At 41.8% G+C, this 19430-nt stretch overlaps 1 protein-coding gene and 1 pseudogene across 1 annotated transcript in view; one reads left to right on the top strand and one right to left on the bottom strand.

Annotated features, from left to right (window-relative positions):
- The window catches only part of SYN2 (synapsin II), a 192361-nt gene extending 177384 nt beyond the window's left edge, over window positions 1-14977 (bottom strand). Inside the window, exon 1 of the mRNA XM_032411956.1 lies at window positions 14435-14977. Coding sequence (XP_032267847.1) covers window positions 14435-14826 — 392 coding nt within the window. The 5' untranslated portion in view covers window positions 14827-14977. The remainder of the gene's footprint in view (window positions 1-14434) is intronic.
- LOC116636804 lies at window positions 5296-9637 on the top strand (annotated as a pseudogene).
- Window positions 14978-19430: the final 4453 nt, after the last annotated feature.

The following is a 19430-nucleotide window of genomic DNA, read 5'->3' as shown; positions in this document are numbered from 1 at the left end:
CCTGTCACATGGTGTATCTAATACGTTAGGTATTATTATCATCATTTCCCCTACACTGCTTTACCTAAACTTCTCTCCCTCTTTTCCCTGCCCTGAAACCTGTATGCCAACTAGCTTAAATCTCCTCTACATACACGTTACTCATTACTGTTGTTTTGCTTTTGCTCTTTCTTTTCCTTTTAAGTGAAATGCCTCTTTCCTTCCTCACTAATCTAAATTTCACTCAGCCTTCAAAGGCTAGCTCAGATCTACCCCTTATGTGAAACATTTTCTGACTTCATCAGCCCACAGTAATTTCTTCCTTCTCTAAAAACTCTTCATACTGTCAAACAATCGAACCTGTAGAAATCACTTGGTTTTTGGTTTGTTTTTTTTTAATTTTTGAAATCACTAGATTTCTAAGGGCTTCTGAAGATAGATGATTTAACCCAAATCCCTAAATTTCGAAATAAAGTGAAGCTTAAAGAGTTAAATTGCCTATGGTGACACAAAAAGTTAATTGGCAGAGTAGACACCTAAATCTGGATATTTTATTTTTATTTTTTAAAGATTTTATTTATTTATTTGACAGAGAGAGAGACAGCCAGAGAGGGAACACAAGCAGGGGGAGTGGGAGAGGGAGAAGCAGGCCTCCCGCGGAGCAGGGAGCCCGATGCGGGGCTCGATCCCAGGACCCTGGGATCATGACCTGAGCCAAAGGCAGACGCTTAACAACTGAGCCACCCAGGTGCCCCTAAATCTGGGTATTTTAAATGTTTGCAAAGTTCCTTCTACTATACTCTCCTAATTTTTGTCTTCCTTGAGATACTGCACAACTTCTTAAAGCTGAAAGCATATATTCTATAATTATCTGATTCTAAGTATTAACTGGTCTTGTGGCCTTCATGGCAAATAACACATTGAAGTTAGTGGATGTTTCCTGATTGATTAGCAGATCAATCTTTCACTGATGCCCTTTTGTCCAATAGTTAAAGCGTTAATACTTTAACACTTTGCAACATAGGATGCAACAGAACTTAAATTCTCACCATCAGGGAGTGATAGGGGCCGAAGAGGAAAACATATCCATATGTATCCCTAGAGTTGCATCACGTGGGTCCATCACATTCCACTACACACCCTCAAATTTGGAGCCCTGCACCATGAGACTTGGGGCACAGCACACTCCAGCATGTCCCCCACTGCCGCCCCCCCACACACACACACACAGCTCCCTCTCTGGATTATCACTGGAATCGGGAAGTATAAAAGAAACAGCCTTCAGTTGAGTTTTATTAATATTAGGGCCCTTCAAGGATTTGAGTCTACAACAGAAAAATGAGACCTCATTTCCTTCCACAAAGCCCAAGCCTCTTTTTGCAGGATTACCTTAGGCTAAAGTTATTGCATAAAGTTGCTAGGTCCCTTGAACAAATAAATAAGAGGTATATATCCTGGAAAGGTATTATAGCTGTACTTAGGAGGACTGGAATGGAAGAATGGTCCTAGACAGAAGAAAAACAGAAAGAACGGACTCTAAAATTTGAGAAAGGCTCAAGTAAACAAAGACGTCTTAGCGCCTAGGCTGAAAGAGGGGAAGAAACAGAGAGCACATGGCTATTTTCCAGAAAACAAGCATGGAGTGTTTATGCCCATCAGAAAAGGGTGTGTTAGAGAGGGGAAGAACAGGTACATCATCAGCCTCTTGTAAGGGAGGCTAGTAAAAATAATTAACGCTTTTATAGCATTTTACAGTTTATAAAAAGATTTATATATATCACTTCTTTTTCAAAAAAGATTTTATTTATTCATTTGAGACAGAAAGATACAGAGAGAGAGCATGAGGAGGGGGAGAGGCAGAGGGAGCAGCAAATTCCCCACTGAGCCGGCAGCCCAACTTGGGGCTCGATCCCAGGACCTGGTGATCACAACCTGAGCCGAAGGCAGACGCTTAACCATCTGAGCCACACAGGCATATATATATGAGATATATCTCACTTCTTAATGAATAGTCACTTTGGTTAATGTAGCTCTTGTTTGTTTATATTTATAGGGAGCTGAATAGTTGGCTTTTCCTCGTCATTCATATTTTCGTAATTTTTTCATAAGTCATTGACTGATCCAACTAATAATTATTGAAAACCTTGTCATACCAAATGCTGGGGATACCAAGATTAAAGTTATAGCCATTGGGGCACCTGGGTGACTCAGTCGGTTAAGTGTCTGCCTTAGGCTCAGGTCATGATCTCAGGCCCCGTTTCTGGCTCTCTGCTCAGCAGGGAGCCTGTTTCTCCCTCTCCCTCTGCCTGTCACTCTTCCTACTCATGCGCTCTCTCTCTAATAAATAAAAATAAAATCTTAAAAAAAAAAGTTACATTCATTGTCCTCAAGGGCATCTCAGCATTGAAGATGAGGAGATGAGAAGACAGACAAATAAAATGTGATTATAAGTTAATTGCTATGAGATAAGCAAGCATATTATGGTTTCTAACACAAATTGAAAGAATTAAGAAAGGAGTAAGTCTAGTCCTGACTCTAGAATAGCAACAACTGAATTGAATCTTGAAGATTATCCAGGCAAAAACACAGAAGAAGCCTTTCAGGTAGTAGGACTAGTATAAAGACATAGGGACATGGCACATTTAGTTAAACCTAAGTAGTTTGTCATGGCTATCAAAGTGGGTGGGGAATCAAAGAAAAGTAGAACTGAAGAGGTAGGCAGAGTCAGATCATGAAAAGCTTACTGTGTATTTCCTTACAACATTTTTCAGTCACGATGCTGTTTAGTTCTCCAGAATTATCCTTTGGATAACCCAAAGGAATTTTTCTCACTAAAGAGAAAGAAACAAGCAGCTTGGGCAGCCCAAGATTGGAGTGTTTGTGGGACAGAGCAAAAAAAAAAAAAAAAAAAAAAAAGGCAGGATTAACTTCAAAAAAATGAGCTCCATGAGAGCCAAGTGTCAATATAGGCTAAGGAGGAGAACCTCGGCCCTTAATTTTATTCCATTTGCCTTTATTCTGCTCAAAACTACTATGGGCCAGATAATACTTTCCAGTATTGAGGGCTGCTATGGCTCTCATTCAGAGCTAAATCTCTAAAGATTTATGATTTGGACTGGTTGAAAACTAATAATTAAGTTAATTTGTATTTCATAGAGCATAAGTAAGAGCAAAAGCATTCTAGCGCTTGTATTTGCAGTGAATAAAGATTATTTCCAACATAATAACATATACCTCTAATGCTAGAATACTTTTGCTCACCTTTGTTCCCTTCTATCGAACCTTTTCTCATTCTCTGGATCTCTCTCTCCTTAGCTCAATTTGGCAAAGATTCACTGAACTTAAACTATGTGTCAGGCACTGCTGGATGCTAAGGATATAAAAAATGAATAAAACACTAAGCCTGCTGCAAAGAATTCTCCATCACACAAACGGATCATTGTGTTGCGTCCAGTGATAAAGATATCCACATGATTGAAAGAGGGCATGGAGGGGACAGAGATGCCCAATATATCCAGGGGGTAAGAGAAGGATTTCTGAAAAAGGAATTATTCATCTCAGTTTCAAAAGGTACATATGAGTTTAGTCAAGAAAAGGAAGGAAAGAGAAAGACAACTGCAGGAGGAATAAGCAGCATAAACAAAGACAAGGGGAAGGAATGCCATAATGTGTGTATGGAACTACAAATAGTTCAATATTGCTGTAAATTGAAGTTTAGGGATGGAAATGGTTAGGAGATTGGAGAAGAAAGCACGGGTCAAATCATGGGAAGGTGATGAACTTTACCTATCAGACATGGGATAGGACATGAAAAGCTTTAAGCAAAGGAGTGAAGGAGTCAGATTTGTATTTTAAATAGTTCATTCAAGCTATTAAGTGGAAATCATCATGAAACTTACAAAAGTTCTAGGTAAAATTAATGAGAACTTGAAATCTCCTCAGTTGAGACAGAGACTATGAGAAGAGCTGGAATAGGAGGGGAGATAAGGAATTCAGTACTGGAACAAATGACCTTGAGTTGCCCTCAACCACCCAAATGGAGACATCCAGCAGGCAACTAAACATGTGTATAAAACTCAGGACAATGTTCTGGTCTAAAGGCTGAGATTTGGGAACTGATTGCATTTAGGAGGTAACTGACATCTTGAGAGTAGAGGAATCAGGGAATGTGTGTAGAGTGAAAAAAAGAAGTGGGCAGAAGATGGGGCCCTGAGGAACACTCACATTTAATGAGGTAAGCAAAGAAAAAGAACAAAAAGAGTGAGAAGGAACTTTAAAAAGGTATGAACAAAGACTGCCATATTCAAAAGTGAAGGGACTTCCAAATGGAAGATAAACAGTGTCAAACCAATCCAGAAAAGTATAGAATGACACCTTCCTTTGGACTTAGCAAGAACAATTTCAGTATTATGGAGGTGGAAGCCATCAGTGCAGGAGGGGAAATATAGGATAAGGAAGTAGAGACAAGAGTGAGATTTCTATTTCACATCTGGAAGAGTGATTAAGAAGGTGAATAGCAGATTTTGCTTGTTTCTTTATTTGCAAGGACAGAGCAACCAGTAGAAAATGAGAGAATGAACAGAAGGAAAAAGAAGGGGTGACATTTAAAGCAAAGACATGGAGAAGGCAGGAGGAGATGGGTCTTTTTAAAATAAGACAGTATCCTCATGCTCTGAGAATGGAATAAAGAAAATGAGCACTAAGGTAAGACAGAGAAGCACAACAGGAACATTCTAAAGGAACTGTGTAATAATAGCATGGAATCCTGAAAGCCAAGTATGTGTTCAGAAGAGTATAACCCAGGATACAGCAAAAGTTTAGGATTAAGAGAGTAGTGACAAATGAGTCTGAAAAGATAAACTGGAGCAGGTTGCAAATAAGCCTCATGAGCAACAATGTGTTAGAGAAGAACATTAAAAAGGAAATTATAAGATTTGTGAATGCTTTTGTTTTGTTTAATACTTTGAATGCAATGTGAAAGATAGGTTGAATAGGAGGAGAACACAGGCACACCTTTTAAAGCATTCTGTTTCTCTCTTCATTTTCCTCTGCAACCACCCTTCCCTAATTAGTCACAAGTGAAACTGAAGCAGAGCTATTTTAGCATTTATTTATTAAATAAGGACTTTTTTTTAAAGATTTTATTTATTTATTTATGTGAGAGAGAGAGAGAGAGAGAAACAGCATGAGAGGGGATAGGGTCAGAGGGAGAAGCAGGCTTCCCGCTGAGCCGGGAGCCCGATGTGGGACTCGATCCCAGGACTCTGGGATCATGACCTGAGCCGAAGGCAGTCGCTTAACCAACTGAGCCACCCAGGCGCCCTATTAAATAAGGATTTATGTGGTCCTGTCCTTAACTGTTAAAATAACTGAGTCGAATAGGTAATATTTCTCTTATTTAAAAAAAAAGCTAAATTATATTTCCTTCCAAAAAATACCAAAGAAAGCCTTCAAAAATTTTGCCTTTGAGCAAGTAGACTTCAATTTAAAAAAATAAAAATATTCTTCATCTTGAAATGTGCAAAATAGACAATAAAACTACACAATAGGGGAACCCAAAAAAGGGACAAAGACAGGTTGGGTATATGCAGTTGGAAACAGGGAAGGATGCAACAATCAGTAGTAAGCCTCTTTACCCTTTACAAAGTGCTTTTCCAAAACCTTATTTTAGTCAATTCTCACAACATTGCTATGAGATATACATATTTTAACTTCCATTTCACACATGTGGGAACTAATTTTTGTCTGTTGTTCTGGAACCTAGAACAGTGTCTGGCATATGGTAAGACTCCAAAGAAAAATGTGTCAAATAGAGGGAAAAGGGGCTCAGAGAGGTTATGTAACTCTGATAGGGTCACATGGTTGAGGGTGGAGCCGGGTCTTAACCCTAGGTCTTCTGAACCTCAATCCTGTATGTTCACATTGTTTCATGAATGCTGAAAAGAGAAGAAAAGGGTAGAGTGATTGAATATAATCATAACCTGCTTTACAATTTTATGGAAACAGATTAAAATTTCAGAAATGCCTGCTATTAAGCAAAAACACCAAGGCCAGTATATTTCCTGCAATTCTTAGTCATGCTGCATGGGCATCTTTAGAGTTCAGAGATCTATGGTATTTGCTCACTTTATTTTCTCCGTAGGTCACCTGCCATATTCTAAGTTACTGCCTCCTGCTGCACTGAAGTAGTATCTGCAGGACAGAAAAGCCTTTTATATCATCTTCTCTTCTCTCTAGAAAGTGATATATAGCCTTCTGGTATTCAATTGCATCTATGTGGAAAGCTAAAACAAAGGATGACAATGCTACCCAATGAGTATGCAGAAGATCTTACTCACAAGAGTTAGAGAGGCACACATAGTGTGAGTACCATTAAACACCAAAAACAGGATGCAACTCTCCATCTTGAGGCCACTATGTTTAACCATGCCCTCACTCTCTGTAATGAATATGATCCTGAAAAAGCTGTGTACATATAAAATTTTTGGAAAGTGAGCAATTGCAAAAGCGGTGGGGTGCTTACTATTTAAGTGAATCATGTGGTAAATCCTTTTGCAAAAGAAACCTTTTTTATAACAAAAAATAATTTAATTTTTCTGCTGGCAAATTTGTCTTGTGTGTATAGGAATCTACCAATTTGGGTTCAGAACCTGACATTTCAGCTATTTATTACTGGGCAAGTGACTACTTTTATGAGTTTGTTTATTCATCTATGAAATATTCTTTCTACTGCTCAGGATCACTGTGAGGATAAAATGAGATAATGTGTATGCATACGTTGTATAAACTGCTCAGAACAGTGTACATGGCAGGGATCAAGAAATAAAGTCTGTCAGCCAACACTTCAACATATGAATACAAAAGTTCTTAGATCTATCAGGAAGAGAGGAATTTAACCACAAGTCTCCAATTCCCATCATGAGGAGGTAAGAAAGAAGTACTAAATGGAGAGTACTCAAAAATGAGCTTTTCATCAAAGACATGTTTAATCATTTATTGACCTATGCCTCTTCTTCCAAAGATTTACAAGCATTATGCCATAGAGTAAATTATAAAGCTTTTTAAAGATAATGGCACACAAACTGTAACATGGAAATAAAATAGTGCTGTAAAGGATCTTAGAGAACGTCTGTTTCAATCCTCTCATTTGACAGATTTTAGAAAATCAAAATCCGAAGAGGCAAAGTAGTTTACCTAAGGATATACAATGACACATTTTTAATAGCATGAACATTTCTAACCACATCTTCATTTCCTAGGACAGCCCACCTCTGTGTTCCCATAGTACCCTATGCACACTAATTACCATACTATAATAAATCCTACTTAAATGTCTGTCTTCTCCCCTACTGGACTGTAAGATCCTAGTAAACAAGGCCTATGCCTAACTTATCCTTATATCCCCAGCACCTGGCTTGTGTTAGATGCTTAACTGCACTGAACATACCCCAGTTAAAACTGTTTTACCAATGTGAGGGAAAAGTATATAATTCTGGAAAACTTACTGTTTAGGCCTCCAATACTTTTTGCTTAGCAAGATATTAAAAACGCTAATGTAACTACAGATCTGAACTTGGGTACAGAAAGACAGGAAGCAATCTCAGGTAGACAGGGACACTACGGTAAAAATGGGTCCCTGAAAGGAAGGTCATCACTGTAGCACAGTCCTACTGTCTTTATTATATTGTTGGATTTTGATTCGAAAAGCTTCTCCTTCAATCATTTTACAGTGAACTTTGCTGAAACAATAACACGAATAAGACAATGAAATTGCCAGTGTGAATATAGTGTGGTGTTCATGTGGCTCTTTTTAAAGTATTTACTAAGAATTCCACAATGACTCTTTAAAAGAAATAGACAAAAACAGTATTTTTAAGGAGAAAAGGATTAAATTTGAGGGATCTGCCTAAAGAGTGACTTAAGAGTAGAAAGACCTCTTTGAGAAAGACGTGGTCGCGGCTACAGTGGAGCCCTGGATGCCCTGCTTCTGCTCCTGACTCACCGCTGTTTGCTCTCCTCCAGGAAAGTCAGTCAGGAAGCCACTCTGCAGCCATGGCTTTTAAAAGCACTGGGAAGACACCCTGGAACCAGAGGTGGCGATTCACCAATTTAGAATTACTCTAGCCAGCCGCAACCTAAAATCTTGGGAGACAGTATGTGCTAACTTGATCAGAGGTACAAAGGAAAAGAACCTCAAAGTGAAAGGACCAGTTCGGATACCTACCAAGATCTGAGAATCACTACAAGAAAAATTCCTTGTGGTTAAGGTTCTAAGACTTGGGACTGTTTTCGGATGAAGATCCACAAGCGACTCATTGATCTGCACAGCCCTTCTGAGATTGTTAAGCAAATTACTCCCATCAGTATTGAGCCAGGAGTCAAGGCTGAAGTCACCATTGCAGATGCTTAAATCAACCTTTTAAATAAATTATCAGTTGTTAAAAAAAAAAAATTAAAGAGAGTAGAAAGAAACTTGAGTTGGAGTCAGATGACATAAGTTCTAGTCCTCATTCTCTAACTTCTTATTTGACCTTGGTCAAATCATTCCATTTCTCTGCACTACACGATCATTCAGATTCTTTCAAGTTCAAATGTCGCAATTATAAAACTAAAAAGTCCCTATCAATCCTTGAAAGAGTCAGAGATGGAGAAAGATAAAAAGAAGGTAGAAAGATAGTAAAATAGAGGGATACTGTGGTATAATGGGGAAAAAAGGCTTAGTAGAGAGACTGAAGTTCTAGATTGTAGTTCTGGTTTTGCCATTAACTAGCTGAGTAACCTTGAACAGTCACTTTCCCTTTTCAGATCAAGATTTCTCCCATTTATAAAGTACCCAGATGATCTTCCAGCTCTAATAATCTAGAATTCTAAGCTACAGTCTACTGCTATTATGAACAATGCAATTTTATAGAATCAGTGTGTTTGTGTTCACAAGTCAGAAACAGGACATACAGGTAAAATATTTAGTAGACAGAAGCCTCGAACCTCACTTGAGTTTTTCCCCCAAGTTCTAATTCAAATATTTTTCTAGAGCTTCTCACAAGCACTGGTTCATACTACTGTACTTTGAATTCTCTTATTCTTAATGATATGTCCAAAGACAGACCATAAAAGCATGGAAAATAGGTGCTGCCTAGATAATGCATCAATCCAGTCTCTTCATGGTCTCTCTCTTTTCTACCACTGTACTTTCCTTATACTATCCACTCTCTGGACTGAGCCAAACCTATCTCTTTTGATTCAAATTCTTCAAGGTTCAGTTTAAATCTCGATACTTGCATGAAGCATTCCCTTCCCACTGTAGCCCACATCCATTTTTCACTCTTTTAAACTTCTAAAGTACTACAGTGCTATGGTGGAGATTCAGTGATATTTGTAAAGAGATTCGTACAACATTTCCCATATAGCAAATGCTCAATAAATGATAGTAGTGTTGTCGCCACACCTTTAGCACTAATCACATATCCTTTAGTTCAGGGCATCTTAAATTTAATGTGCATGTGAATCACCTGGACATTTTATTCAAATGCAAATTGATTCAGTAGGTATGATGACCTGATAATCTGTAGTTCAAAAAGCTCCTGGTTGGGGCACCTGGGTGGTGCAGTCGGTTGAGCAGTTGACTATCTGACTCTTGTTTTCCACTCAGGTGGTGATCTCAGAGTCTTGGGATCAAGCCCCACGTCATGCTCAGCGATCAGTGTGGAGTCTGCTTGAGATTCTTTCTCCCTCTCCCTCTGCCCCTCCCACTCGTGGTCTCTACCTAAAATAAATAAATAGATCTTAAAAAAAAAAAAAAAGCTCCTGCTTGATGCCAGTGCTGTTGATCCAAGGACTATATTCTTTGAATTACAAAGGGTAGTTTTTGGAAACTTAAAAAAAAAAGTATGGGGAAACCCTCCTACACTGTTGGTGGGAATGCAAGCTGGTGCAGCCACTCTGGAAAACAGTATGGAAGTCCCTCAAAAAGTTGAAAATAGAACTACCCTACGACTAGGCAATTGCATTACTGGGTATATACCCCAAAGATACAAAGGTAGTTGATCCAAAGGGGCACCTGCACCCCAATGTTTATAGCAGCAATGTTAACAATAGTCAAACTATGGAAAGAGCCCAGATGTCCGTCGACAGATGAATTGATAAAGAAGATACGGTATGTGTGTGTGTATATATATACATATGTGTATATACATACACACACACACACACACACACACATATATATATAATGGAATACTATGCAGCCATCAGAAAATGAAATCTTACCACTTGCAACAATGTGGATGGAACTAAAGGGTATTATGCTAAGCGAAATAAGTCAATCAGAGAAAGACAATTATCATATGATCTCACTGATTTGTGGAATTTAAGAAACAAGGCAGAGGACCATAGGGGAAGAGAGGAAAAAATGAAACAAGATGAAACCAGAGAGGGAGACAAACCATTAAGAGACTTTTTTTTTTTTTTAAGATTTTATTTATTTATTTGACAGAGAGACAGTGAGAGAGGGAACACAAGCAGGGGGAGTGGGAGGGGGAGAAGCAGGCTCCCCGCTGAGCAGGGAGCCCGACATGGGGCTCGATCCCAGGACCCTGGGATCATGACCTGAGCCGAAGGCAGACACCCAACAACTGAGCCACCCAGGCGCCCCAAGAGACTCTTAATCATAGGAAACAAACTGAGGGTTGCTGGAGGGGAGGAGGGTGGAGGGATGGGGTAACTGGGTGATGGACACTGAGGAGGGTATGTGTTATAATGAGCACTGGGTATTATATAAGACTGATGAACCACAGACCTGTACCCCTGAAACAAATAATACATTATATGTTAATTTTTTTAAAAAAAAAGTATATTATCTTATCTGTCCACCTGAACAGAAAGATCTTAAGAGACAGATACTACATCTTCTTTTTCTTAGCATATACACCCTATACTGAGAAGGTGCTCAATAACCACCTGTGGATTTACCATATCTATAGTCCCTAGAACACCTAGATAATCTCTAGAATGTCTGTGCTATGCTGATTTTCAAATCAAACATTGAGACATGCTAAGATGAAAAAGCTCACTTGGTCACTGGAATTGGAATTGCTGAAAAGGGAGGCAGGGGAAAATCTGAGAGAAAACTTACCTCTTCACCAGTGAGAGTGTAATATGCAGAAAAAACAACACACAAATGGACATTTGTTCCTTGTTTAAGCACAAAGATAATTAGAGTTCAGTCTTAACTGCACTTAAAATTTAGGTATGAACCTTAAAAGAAGACACGCATTTTCAGGCAAAATATATATATATTTAAAACACTAGTAACAATTACTAATAAGGGATATAATAAGCTTGATTTCATTTTTTAGTGGAGCAGATCCATTTTTTTCAATGATTCTTTAGTGTGCAATTAATCTAAAGATCTCAAGTAACCAATGAAAACACATTTCAAGCAAAAGACAGAAACACCCTCCAATTTTCCCATCAACTTAGTCCGTAGGAAAGTCCCCAAATTCCATTGCCCACAATTACACTGATAAAAATTTGAATGAATCTGCTGAATATTAAGTCTGCTCTGAGAGGCTGCCTACTTTAAGCCCTTTTTTAAATCTCCAATCATTTAAATGCTTCTTAAAACCCTCTTTATTTTAGCATTCTATAATTCAAATGGGACCAATATTCTTAATTCTACTGGGAAGCTACACTCTGACTTCCTATTCAAGCATCAAGAAGATAATATGGGGCATATATGACACCTGCTCACTGAATGCTATCTAGATAGCTTAAACAGTGAGACAAATTTACTAAAATTTGCTGTTAGAGGAAAAAGCACCTTTTTAAGTCACTATGCTTGTCATAAGCAGACACCTGCTCCTTAACTTATAGAGAACTTTCAATAAAACCATTCAACAATATTTAACTGAGATGTTTTTAACAAATTCAGGCAAGAAAGAAGACAAAATCTGCAATCCTGAGAATTGCTATTAAGCACAGAAACAGAGAAGTGTCAAATGCTGTCAAGCACTAGACTCAAACTGGGTTTGTGAGTTTTAATAAATCAATGTTATTACTTCAGAGAAAATCAGAAAACAGTTGGGAGTCAGCCCAAAGTGGCTACTATTACTTCCATCAGAAATCTAGTCCCCAGAGCAAGGCAAATTCTCTGGTTCATGCCAGGCAGGCAGTCTTTCCTAAAGAAAAATACTATCCAAAAGGAGTTTTGAATCCTAAACTACTGAAGCAGTTAGTGCTAAACACAAATCTACAGCAGCCACATCATACCCATACAAATGAGTATCTTCCTACCTTTGGGTACCTAACTGGTAATTAAACCCAAAACAAATGCCTTCAACAGGATAGGAGATCAGGACAAGGTACAGGAGTGTCAGATTCTTGCATAAAAAAATGAAGCACCAGTATCATTCCCATTTCTCCCCTCCTTTTCCTGGCCTTTCTTCAAGACTCATCTTTTGCAAAGCTTTCTCCAATAACTCTGGCTCTCATAATCACCCTGTTTATTGAATGCCTAAAACACGAGTCTGAAATAATTGTAGAATCATTTTTGTTAACTGTTTCATGTCTCCATTTTGTCTCCCAAATTTCAGTGTGAGTTCTTGGTAAGGCCCCTACACTGCCTACCCTGTAGAGGGAGCCTATTATTAATACTGCCAATAATACAATAATAGTGAGGCAACACAGCACAGTGGAATGGCAATACTGGAGTCAAATGGGTCTAAGTTCAAATCCTAGATCAACTGTTTGCTGGCTGTATGACCGGGAACACATTACTCACTTTTTGTAAGCCTGTTTTGTGTTTAGAATTTAATGAGATATATGTTAGAGCACCTAGTACAGGGTTTGACATATCACAGACGCTCAATAAAACTTACTTACCTACCTTTCTCACTTAATAAGCACTTGTTGATTTGAACTAAGAATAATCCTCCTAGGGAACTACCAATGGGACCATCTTATATTTTCCTCATACACTCTTGCTGGTGCCTCTGTTATTTCCTAACAAAGATCCCTTAAGATTTTCTACTCCATTGTTCTGAGAAAAGGCAACTACACAAGTCACCCAAATGACTATTCAGAATGGTCACATTAGGGGCCAGCAGGAATGCATCTCCACATCTACATCTCACTCCCATTACACCCACACCAGCACTCCCTCCCTCCAAGTCTCCCAGTGAGAAAATGATAGAGAAAAGCAGTAAAGCAGCCAAAAGAGGAAAAGGAGATAAACAGCTCTGTGGTCCCTCCATGCCTCACTCTTGGGAGGAAGCACTTGGTCCAGTCTCTAACCTCAACCCTTGTGAGAAAGAAAAAAATAAAACCCTTCCTGTATTCCTGAAGAAGAAGCAACCCAGATTCCTTGCCTCTTCATTTTTTCAAGCCCTTCACCAGTCAATTCTTCCAACACCACCCACCCCAACCATCTCTTGGGCCAAATTCCTGCTACATAAAATAGAACTTCTTTAGATTTGTCTTGAATGAACCCCATTCATGCTTTTACCAACTTGAGGTAACATTTTCCCCCAGCCTTCACCATTCTAAGTTGGAATATCCCTTAGAAAAAAGAAAGAAAAGAAAAAATAAAAGAAAGATTGATTCTCGAAATTGCTGTCTACTGCATTAAGGTAAATCTTTTTATTTGTTTGTGCCCCTTTAATGATCCAGAATATTTTATCTCGGTCATCTTTCCAGCTGGAAAAAAACACCATCATTTTCACAAACCCCCCCACCCCGCCACACACACACACACACACACACACACTTTTTTTTTACTAAAACAAAAACAAATTTAAAAATCCACAAATACCCTCCCTGCTGTACAAAATACAAGAATTTTATTATTCTTAAACCGACTACAGCCATGCTCCACTGGAACAAGCTCAGGTACACCTGGGCTCTCACATCCGTGCTTTGGCCAACGTGGATGTCAATACTGATACAAGCCTTCATCCAGCCAGGTGAAAACTCCCTCCATCACCCTCTCCCCGCAAAACACCCATTTCCACCGCAAATTCACTCCGTGCCTCACGATGTAGAATCTTTTTTATTGGCTTTAAATGTTTCACCTGAGCTTCTACGTGTCTAGGCTGAAAAGTCGGTTCCTTCGGCCCCCCCTTCAAAACAAAAAACAAAAAACAAAACTCTGGTTTGTTGTGGTTTTTTTAAGATTCTTCCCTGTTGCATAAAGTACCTCCTTGTTTTATGTGTCGTGAGGGATCTGAAAGAATCCAGGCAATATTTCGCCTCAGGATTCACCTTTCCAGATCCCCCCCCCCCCCCCCCCCCCCACACCCAACGCCCAACATCCCCCCCCCCCCCCCCTGCGGGACCATACAGACCCTCCTTCTCAGCGGTCAGAGAAGATTCCTTGGCGCCCGGGACCACCTTCCCCGCGGCCTCCAGCTGCCCGGCAGGCCCCGGGAACCCCCAGCGGCGGCGGCGGCCGGGCACCTACCAGTCGGTGTGCGGCTCATCGACGACCAGCAGCACCTTGGCCTTCCTGGCGGCGGCGGGCGCGGGCGCGGGCGCGTCCACCAGGCCGGCCGAGGCGGCCGTCTGCTTCACGGCTTGGGACAGCGAGCTGAAGAAGCTGCTGCCCACCGACGGCGCCGCGGCAGCCTGCGGCGCGGGTTGCGGCGCGGGCGCCGAGGCCGGGGCCGGCGGCGGCCTCCGCTCGGGGCCCGGCGAGGCGGCCGGGGGCGCCGAGGAGGCCGAGGCCGCGCCGGGACCGGGGGGCGGCGGCGGCGGCTGCTGGGGCTCGGGCCGCTGCAGGTCGGTCATGTAGCCATTGGGCAGGTTGGCGATGAAGCTGCTGTCCGACAGTCGGCGCCTCAGGAAGTTCATCATCTGGCTTGAGGGGCTGGGGGCGCGCGGGGCGGCGGGGCCGGGTGGCGCGGAGGGCGAGACTGAGGCGGCGGTGGCTGGGACACTGAGGCGGCTGAGGCGGCTGCGGCCCGGTCCGCGGCGAGCGAGCCCAGCAGACACCCGCGGTGCACTGGGCCGGGCGGGCCGGGAGGCGCGAGGCTCCGCGCCAGGGAGCGGGCGGGGCCGGGGGCGGGGCCACCTCTCGCCCCGCCCCGCGCCGCAGAGCGGGCGCCGCCCCCGACTCGCAGCCTGCGCGCCCGCGCCTAGCCGTGGGGCCTCTAGTCTGGGGATTTGGGTCGGGGGATTGCCAGGCCTCCTGCAACCTGAGCGGAGCTCTGTGGAGAGAGCGTGGGAGCCAGTCTTGCTCCCCGAGAATAGGGAAAAGGGAGCCGAGACCCCTACCCCTTTTTGGTTGGGGATAAAAGAGCCATGTCTCTCCCGAGATGGAGGCGAAGGAAACTGTCCCCACTCCCTTTGGAAGAGAGGTGTCAGCATCCCCACCCTGAGGTGAGAAAGGACCCATTCCCCCTGGCGCGCGCGCACGTAAGCACACGCACACACTTCCTGTAGTGGGAAAGAATAGAACCACCTCCTTTCCCAAAGCTGGGAGAAAGGTGCCATCTCCTCAACCTCCAGGTGATGGAGGAAGGAATAATCTGCGCCCCCCCCCCCCCCGCTCCCAACACACACACACTCCTATGATGAGACAAAAAAGAACTACTCCCTCCTCAATATTAGGTGAGAAAGATCCTCTCTCCCCACACTCCCACCCATTCATCCATTCTGTGACAGAGACTTGACAGATCCCTCCAACGGGTCTGCGGGCGCATTTTTGGTGCCTGCACTTTAGGGATGGCTCACTTAAGAGCACCTTCTTCTCTTCCCCTCCTCATGGATCAGAGAGAAGAAACCGTGTGTAAGGCTGGAGACCCCTCTCCCCAAGTGGGATATCTAAGGGTCCCCCACCCCTTCTGTGTTTGCCTCCCTGATAGGCAGTGGTGCGTCCTATGTTGTACCAAGAAGTTCATCTCTTCAAAATCCATTTGTTTTTCCAGTTCATTAATTGGCTAGATCTGCTTCCACCTCCATGAAGACCTCAGATTATCACCTTTCCGTGTGCACTCCCTAAATCTGGTATGACCTCTGGACCTTTGTTTTCACCTCTCATGAGATATACTTAATCCATGTGTTGTATGGGAACAGGACACAGCAGATATAGTACTTTACATTCAGACCTCTCTGGGTGATGTGTGACCTCAGGCAAATTAGCCTCTGAGCCTCTTTTCCCTATCTGGTAAAAGGAAATAATGCTTTAAAATTTTTTTTTTATTTTAGTATAATTGACACAATGTTACATTAGTTTCAGGTGTACAACACAGTGATTCAATGAGTTTATACATTATGCCATGGGGAGATAACACTTTTCAAAGTTGTTACGCAGAATAGATGAAATTGTGTATATAAAGCACCTGGCACACAGTAGGTATTCTAGTAGTAGTGGCTGGATTCTTATTCTTATGTGAGCTAGTTCTCAGTAAGTATCCATTGGACTGAATAGAATCAATGAGCAGCTTGACACTAATATTGGTAGGCAGTTCTTGCTTCCTGCATCCCAGCTGGCTCTCGACTTGGGACCTATTAGATGCACAATCCGGCTCTGGGCCAGAGACCCAGTGATGTTCAAGAGGTCTCCAGCCAACTATGATAATACAGTGGTCTTCCCATCCACCATGTGCCAGGCAGTGGTAAGTGCTGGACAGACCGATATGAATGGGAAGTAGCCCCTGTCTGTGGGAAGTTCACAATCTATGAGGGCTAGAGGAGAGAATGGGGAAGATAGACACAGGAACAATTAACCACAATGAGATGTGAGAAATGCTATAATACCATTGGGCAAAGTGGTTTAGTGGCACCAAGGAGTTAGGGAAGCATTCTGCCTGTGAGGTTTAGGAATGGCTTCTCAGAGGAGGTGACATTTGAAGTGGGTCTTGAAGTAGCTGTAAGACTACCAGCAGTGAAGTGGGGAAAGCACTCAGGCAGAGAAGGCCTGGAGGAATGCTAGTTGATGACTCCTCTAGGAAGCCTTCCCTCAATCCTCCAAGGTAGACTGAGTGTTTCATTACCTGTGTCTGATTTTGTCATAGCCCCTTAAAAAATTATAATAAAATATTCCGGTGACTTGAATGTATGCTTTTCAAGGAGAGGATTATGTTTGAGCCATCTTGGACCCTAACATGAAGCACAGTCCTTGGCTTGCAGTAAGGACTCAGCTGTTTGAGAGTTGAACTGTACTCTTACCCAACTCATTTCTTGTGTCTATTAGAGAATAAAACATATATCACTAATAACTAAATAAACTTAATTTAATGTACTGCCCTTCCTGTAAGTATTTTTTAGAGTATCAGATGACTCTTTTCCAAAGGCATGAATCTCTAATGATGGGATTTCATATACTGTTATCACTTCAATTTTTCAGATGTTTGGGTTATCTTTTTTTTTATATTCCACTAAGTAACACCCCTTAACCATTAAGCTTGTAGTGTATGTATAATTTTAAAAACCAACCACTTAAAAAACATGTTGTGAGTACCTAATACATGCAGGGTATTATGTTAAGCACTCATGGATAAAGAAGATTCGAGAATAAATAAAACCCAAGTTATGCCCTTAAGAAGACAGCTCATAAACATGTGAACACATAACCAGCAATAGCACAGCAGTCTGTGAATGACCAGAAAGTGGAGCAGGCAGTGAGTGTTAAAAGAGCCAGAGGAAGAAAGAATCTCTGAGGTATGAGAGAATTTCACAGGGGGGGTAGGGCTCAGTCCGTATGAAATGGGTGGAATTCAGATACCCAGGACGTGGGGGAGAAAGCAATCAAGACAGAGAGGATAGGAAAAGCAAAGACAGGGAAGCTGAAGGATAAGTGATGAGAATGTATTGCTCTATTCCTTGAAGGCAAAGAGCTCACCTGTGTTATCACTATATTTTTTGAACTTCAGAATACTCCTGGCCTCAAGTATGCCCTTAAATATTTGTAAGGAGGCTCTGCAGGCTGGACTTGTGTACATGTTTATGTTGTTAGTGTCTACCCAGGTTTCTTTTTAGATGGCAAGCACCTCAAGGTGAGGGATTCTTCTTCCGCTTCTCTCAAAATGTTCTACAAAGCCTGATATAATATCTAACACACAATTAGTGTCCCAGTCTTGGGTGCTAGACTAGAATATTCCCAAAGAACTCCTTAGGTTTAGATTCCTTCATTGATACAATGGAAGCCTACAAGACCATTGAAAAATATTTATCAAATAGTCCATGAATTTATTGTTATTTTCTGGTAGGTTTTAATAAGAATATTATTCTTATGGAAAAACAGACTATTTTCTTATAATTGGGAATGTGTGGTCATTAATCAGTTGTATATGAGCAGAAGATTTGGATTAGTTGGCACAACTGTAAATCACATCTGCTTAAACTAATATTTTCCATATTCCTCTGAGTCCTTGCTGAGAAGTGTCGGTGCAGCATGCAAAGACACTTGCTTGTAAGTCGGCTTGTGTTTTTAAGGAGTCATATGAAAATCTTTCCTTTTTTTTTTTAAAGATTTTATTTATTTATTTGACCGAGAGAGACACAGCAAGAGAGGGAACACAAGCAGCGGGGGTGGGAGAGGGAGAAGCAGGCTTCCCCCTGAGCAGGAAGCCCGATGCGGGGGTCTATCCCAGGACCCTGAGATCAGGGCCCTAGCGGAAGGCAGACGCTTAACAACTGAGCCACCCAGGTGCCCCATGAAAATCTTTCCTTTATCCTTACCTGTGAATCCAGGTTCCAGATGCAGGAAGAATATAGCACTTTTCAGTGTATCTTATGTCCTGCCTTTTCTCTGGAATTGAAAGGGAAGCAGGGCTTGGAAATTCTACAAAATATACAATTCTGGCACAGTTCAGGCCTTTTCTCTCTATCTCCCTCTGAGACCAACTGGCCATTCCCATCTCTAGGTAGAAGGCATTTCTCCCAGAGCAATTGGTGGAAGGGTCTCCCCCAACCTTTCTGAATCACTCAGGGTCCAACTAAGCCAAATGTCGGAATCTCAGAGGTCTCTCCCAGTTTTAGAAGCCGGGGGCTCTATAAGGCCTGTCCTTGCGTAATCTTTATCTTCCCACTGAATTGTAAACACGGGCACGCATCTGGCAACTGCAGATGAAAGAATCCTGCTAAAATCAGGAACCAATTTAAATGCTTTATCGCCTCTCTGATTTCTCTCTTCCCCTGAACAACAATGCGGCAGAGAATGCTCACGGGGAGAAAGGCAGGCAGAGCTCAAAAACAGAGCTTAAAGAAAGGCCAGCACACCAAGCCACCTGACCAAACACTTATTGTCCAGGTGTCCTCTGAAACAAGGAAGTTTGCTAGAACATGCCACCTTTGGCCCTTGCTTGCTTCTCGTGATCAGGGGACCCCATTCAGGCCCACCTGCCCTAAAGAGATGTAGAAAGAATTTGGAATTCAGAAACTGTAAGTTCCATCACTACTTGGCTTTGTGATTTTCAACAAGTTGCTCAGCTCTCTGGGCCTCTCATGTAAACAGG

The sequence above is a fragment of the Phoca vitulina genome, unplaced genomic scaffold (assembly GCF_004348235.1).
Source record: "Phoca vitulina isolate PV1807 unplaced genomic scaffold, GSC_HSeal_1.0 scaffold13, whole genome shotgun sequence".
NCBI lineage: Eukaryota > Metazoa > Chordata > Mammalia > Carnivora > Phocidae > Phoca > Phoca vitulina.
This window is presented reverse-complemented; position numbering and strand designations above follow the sequence as displayed.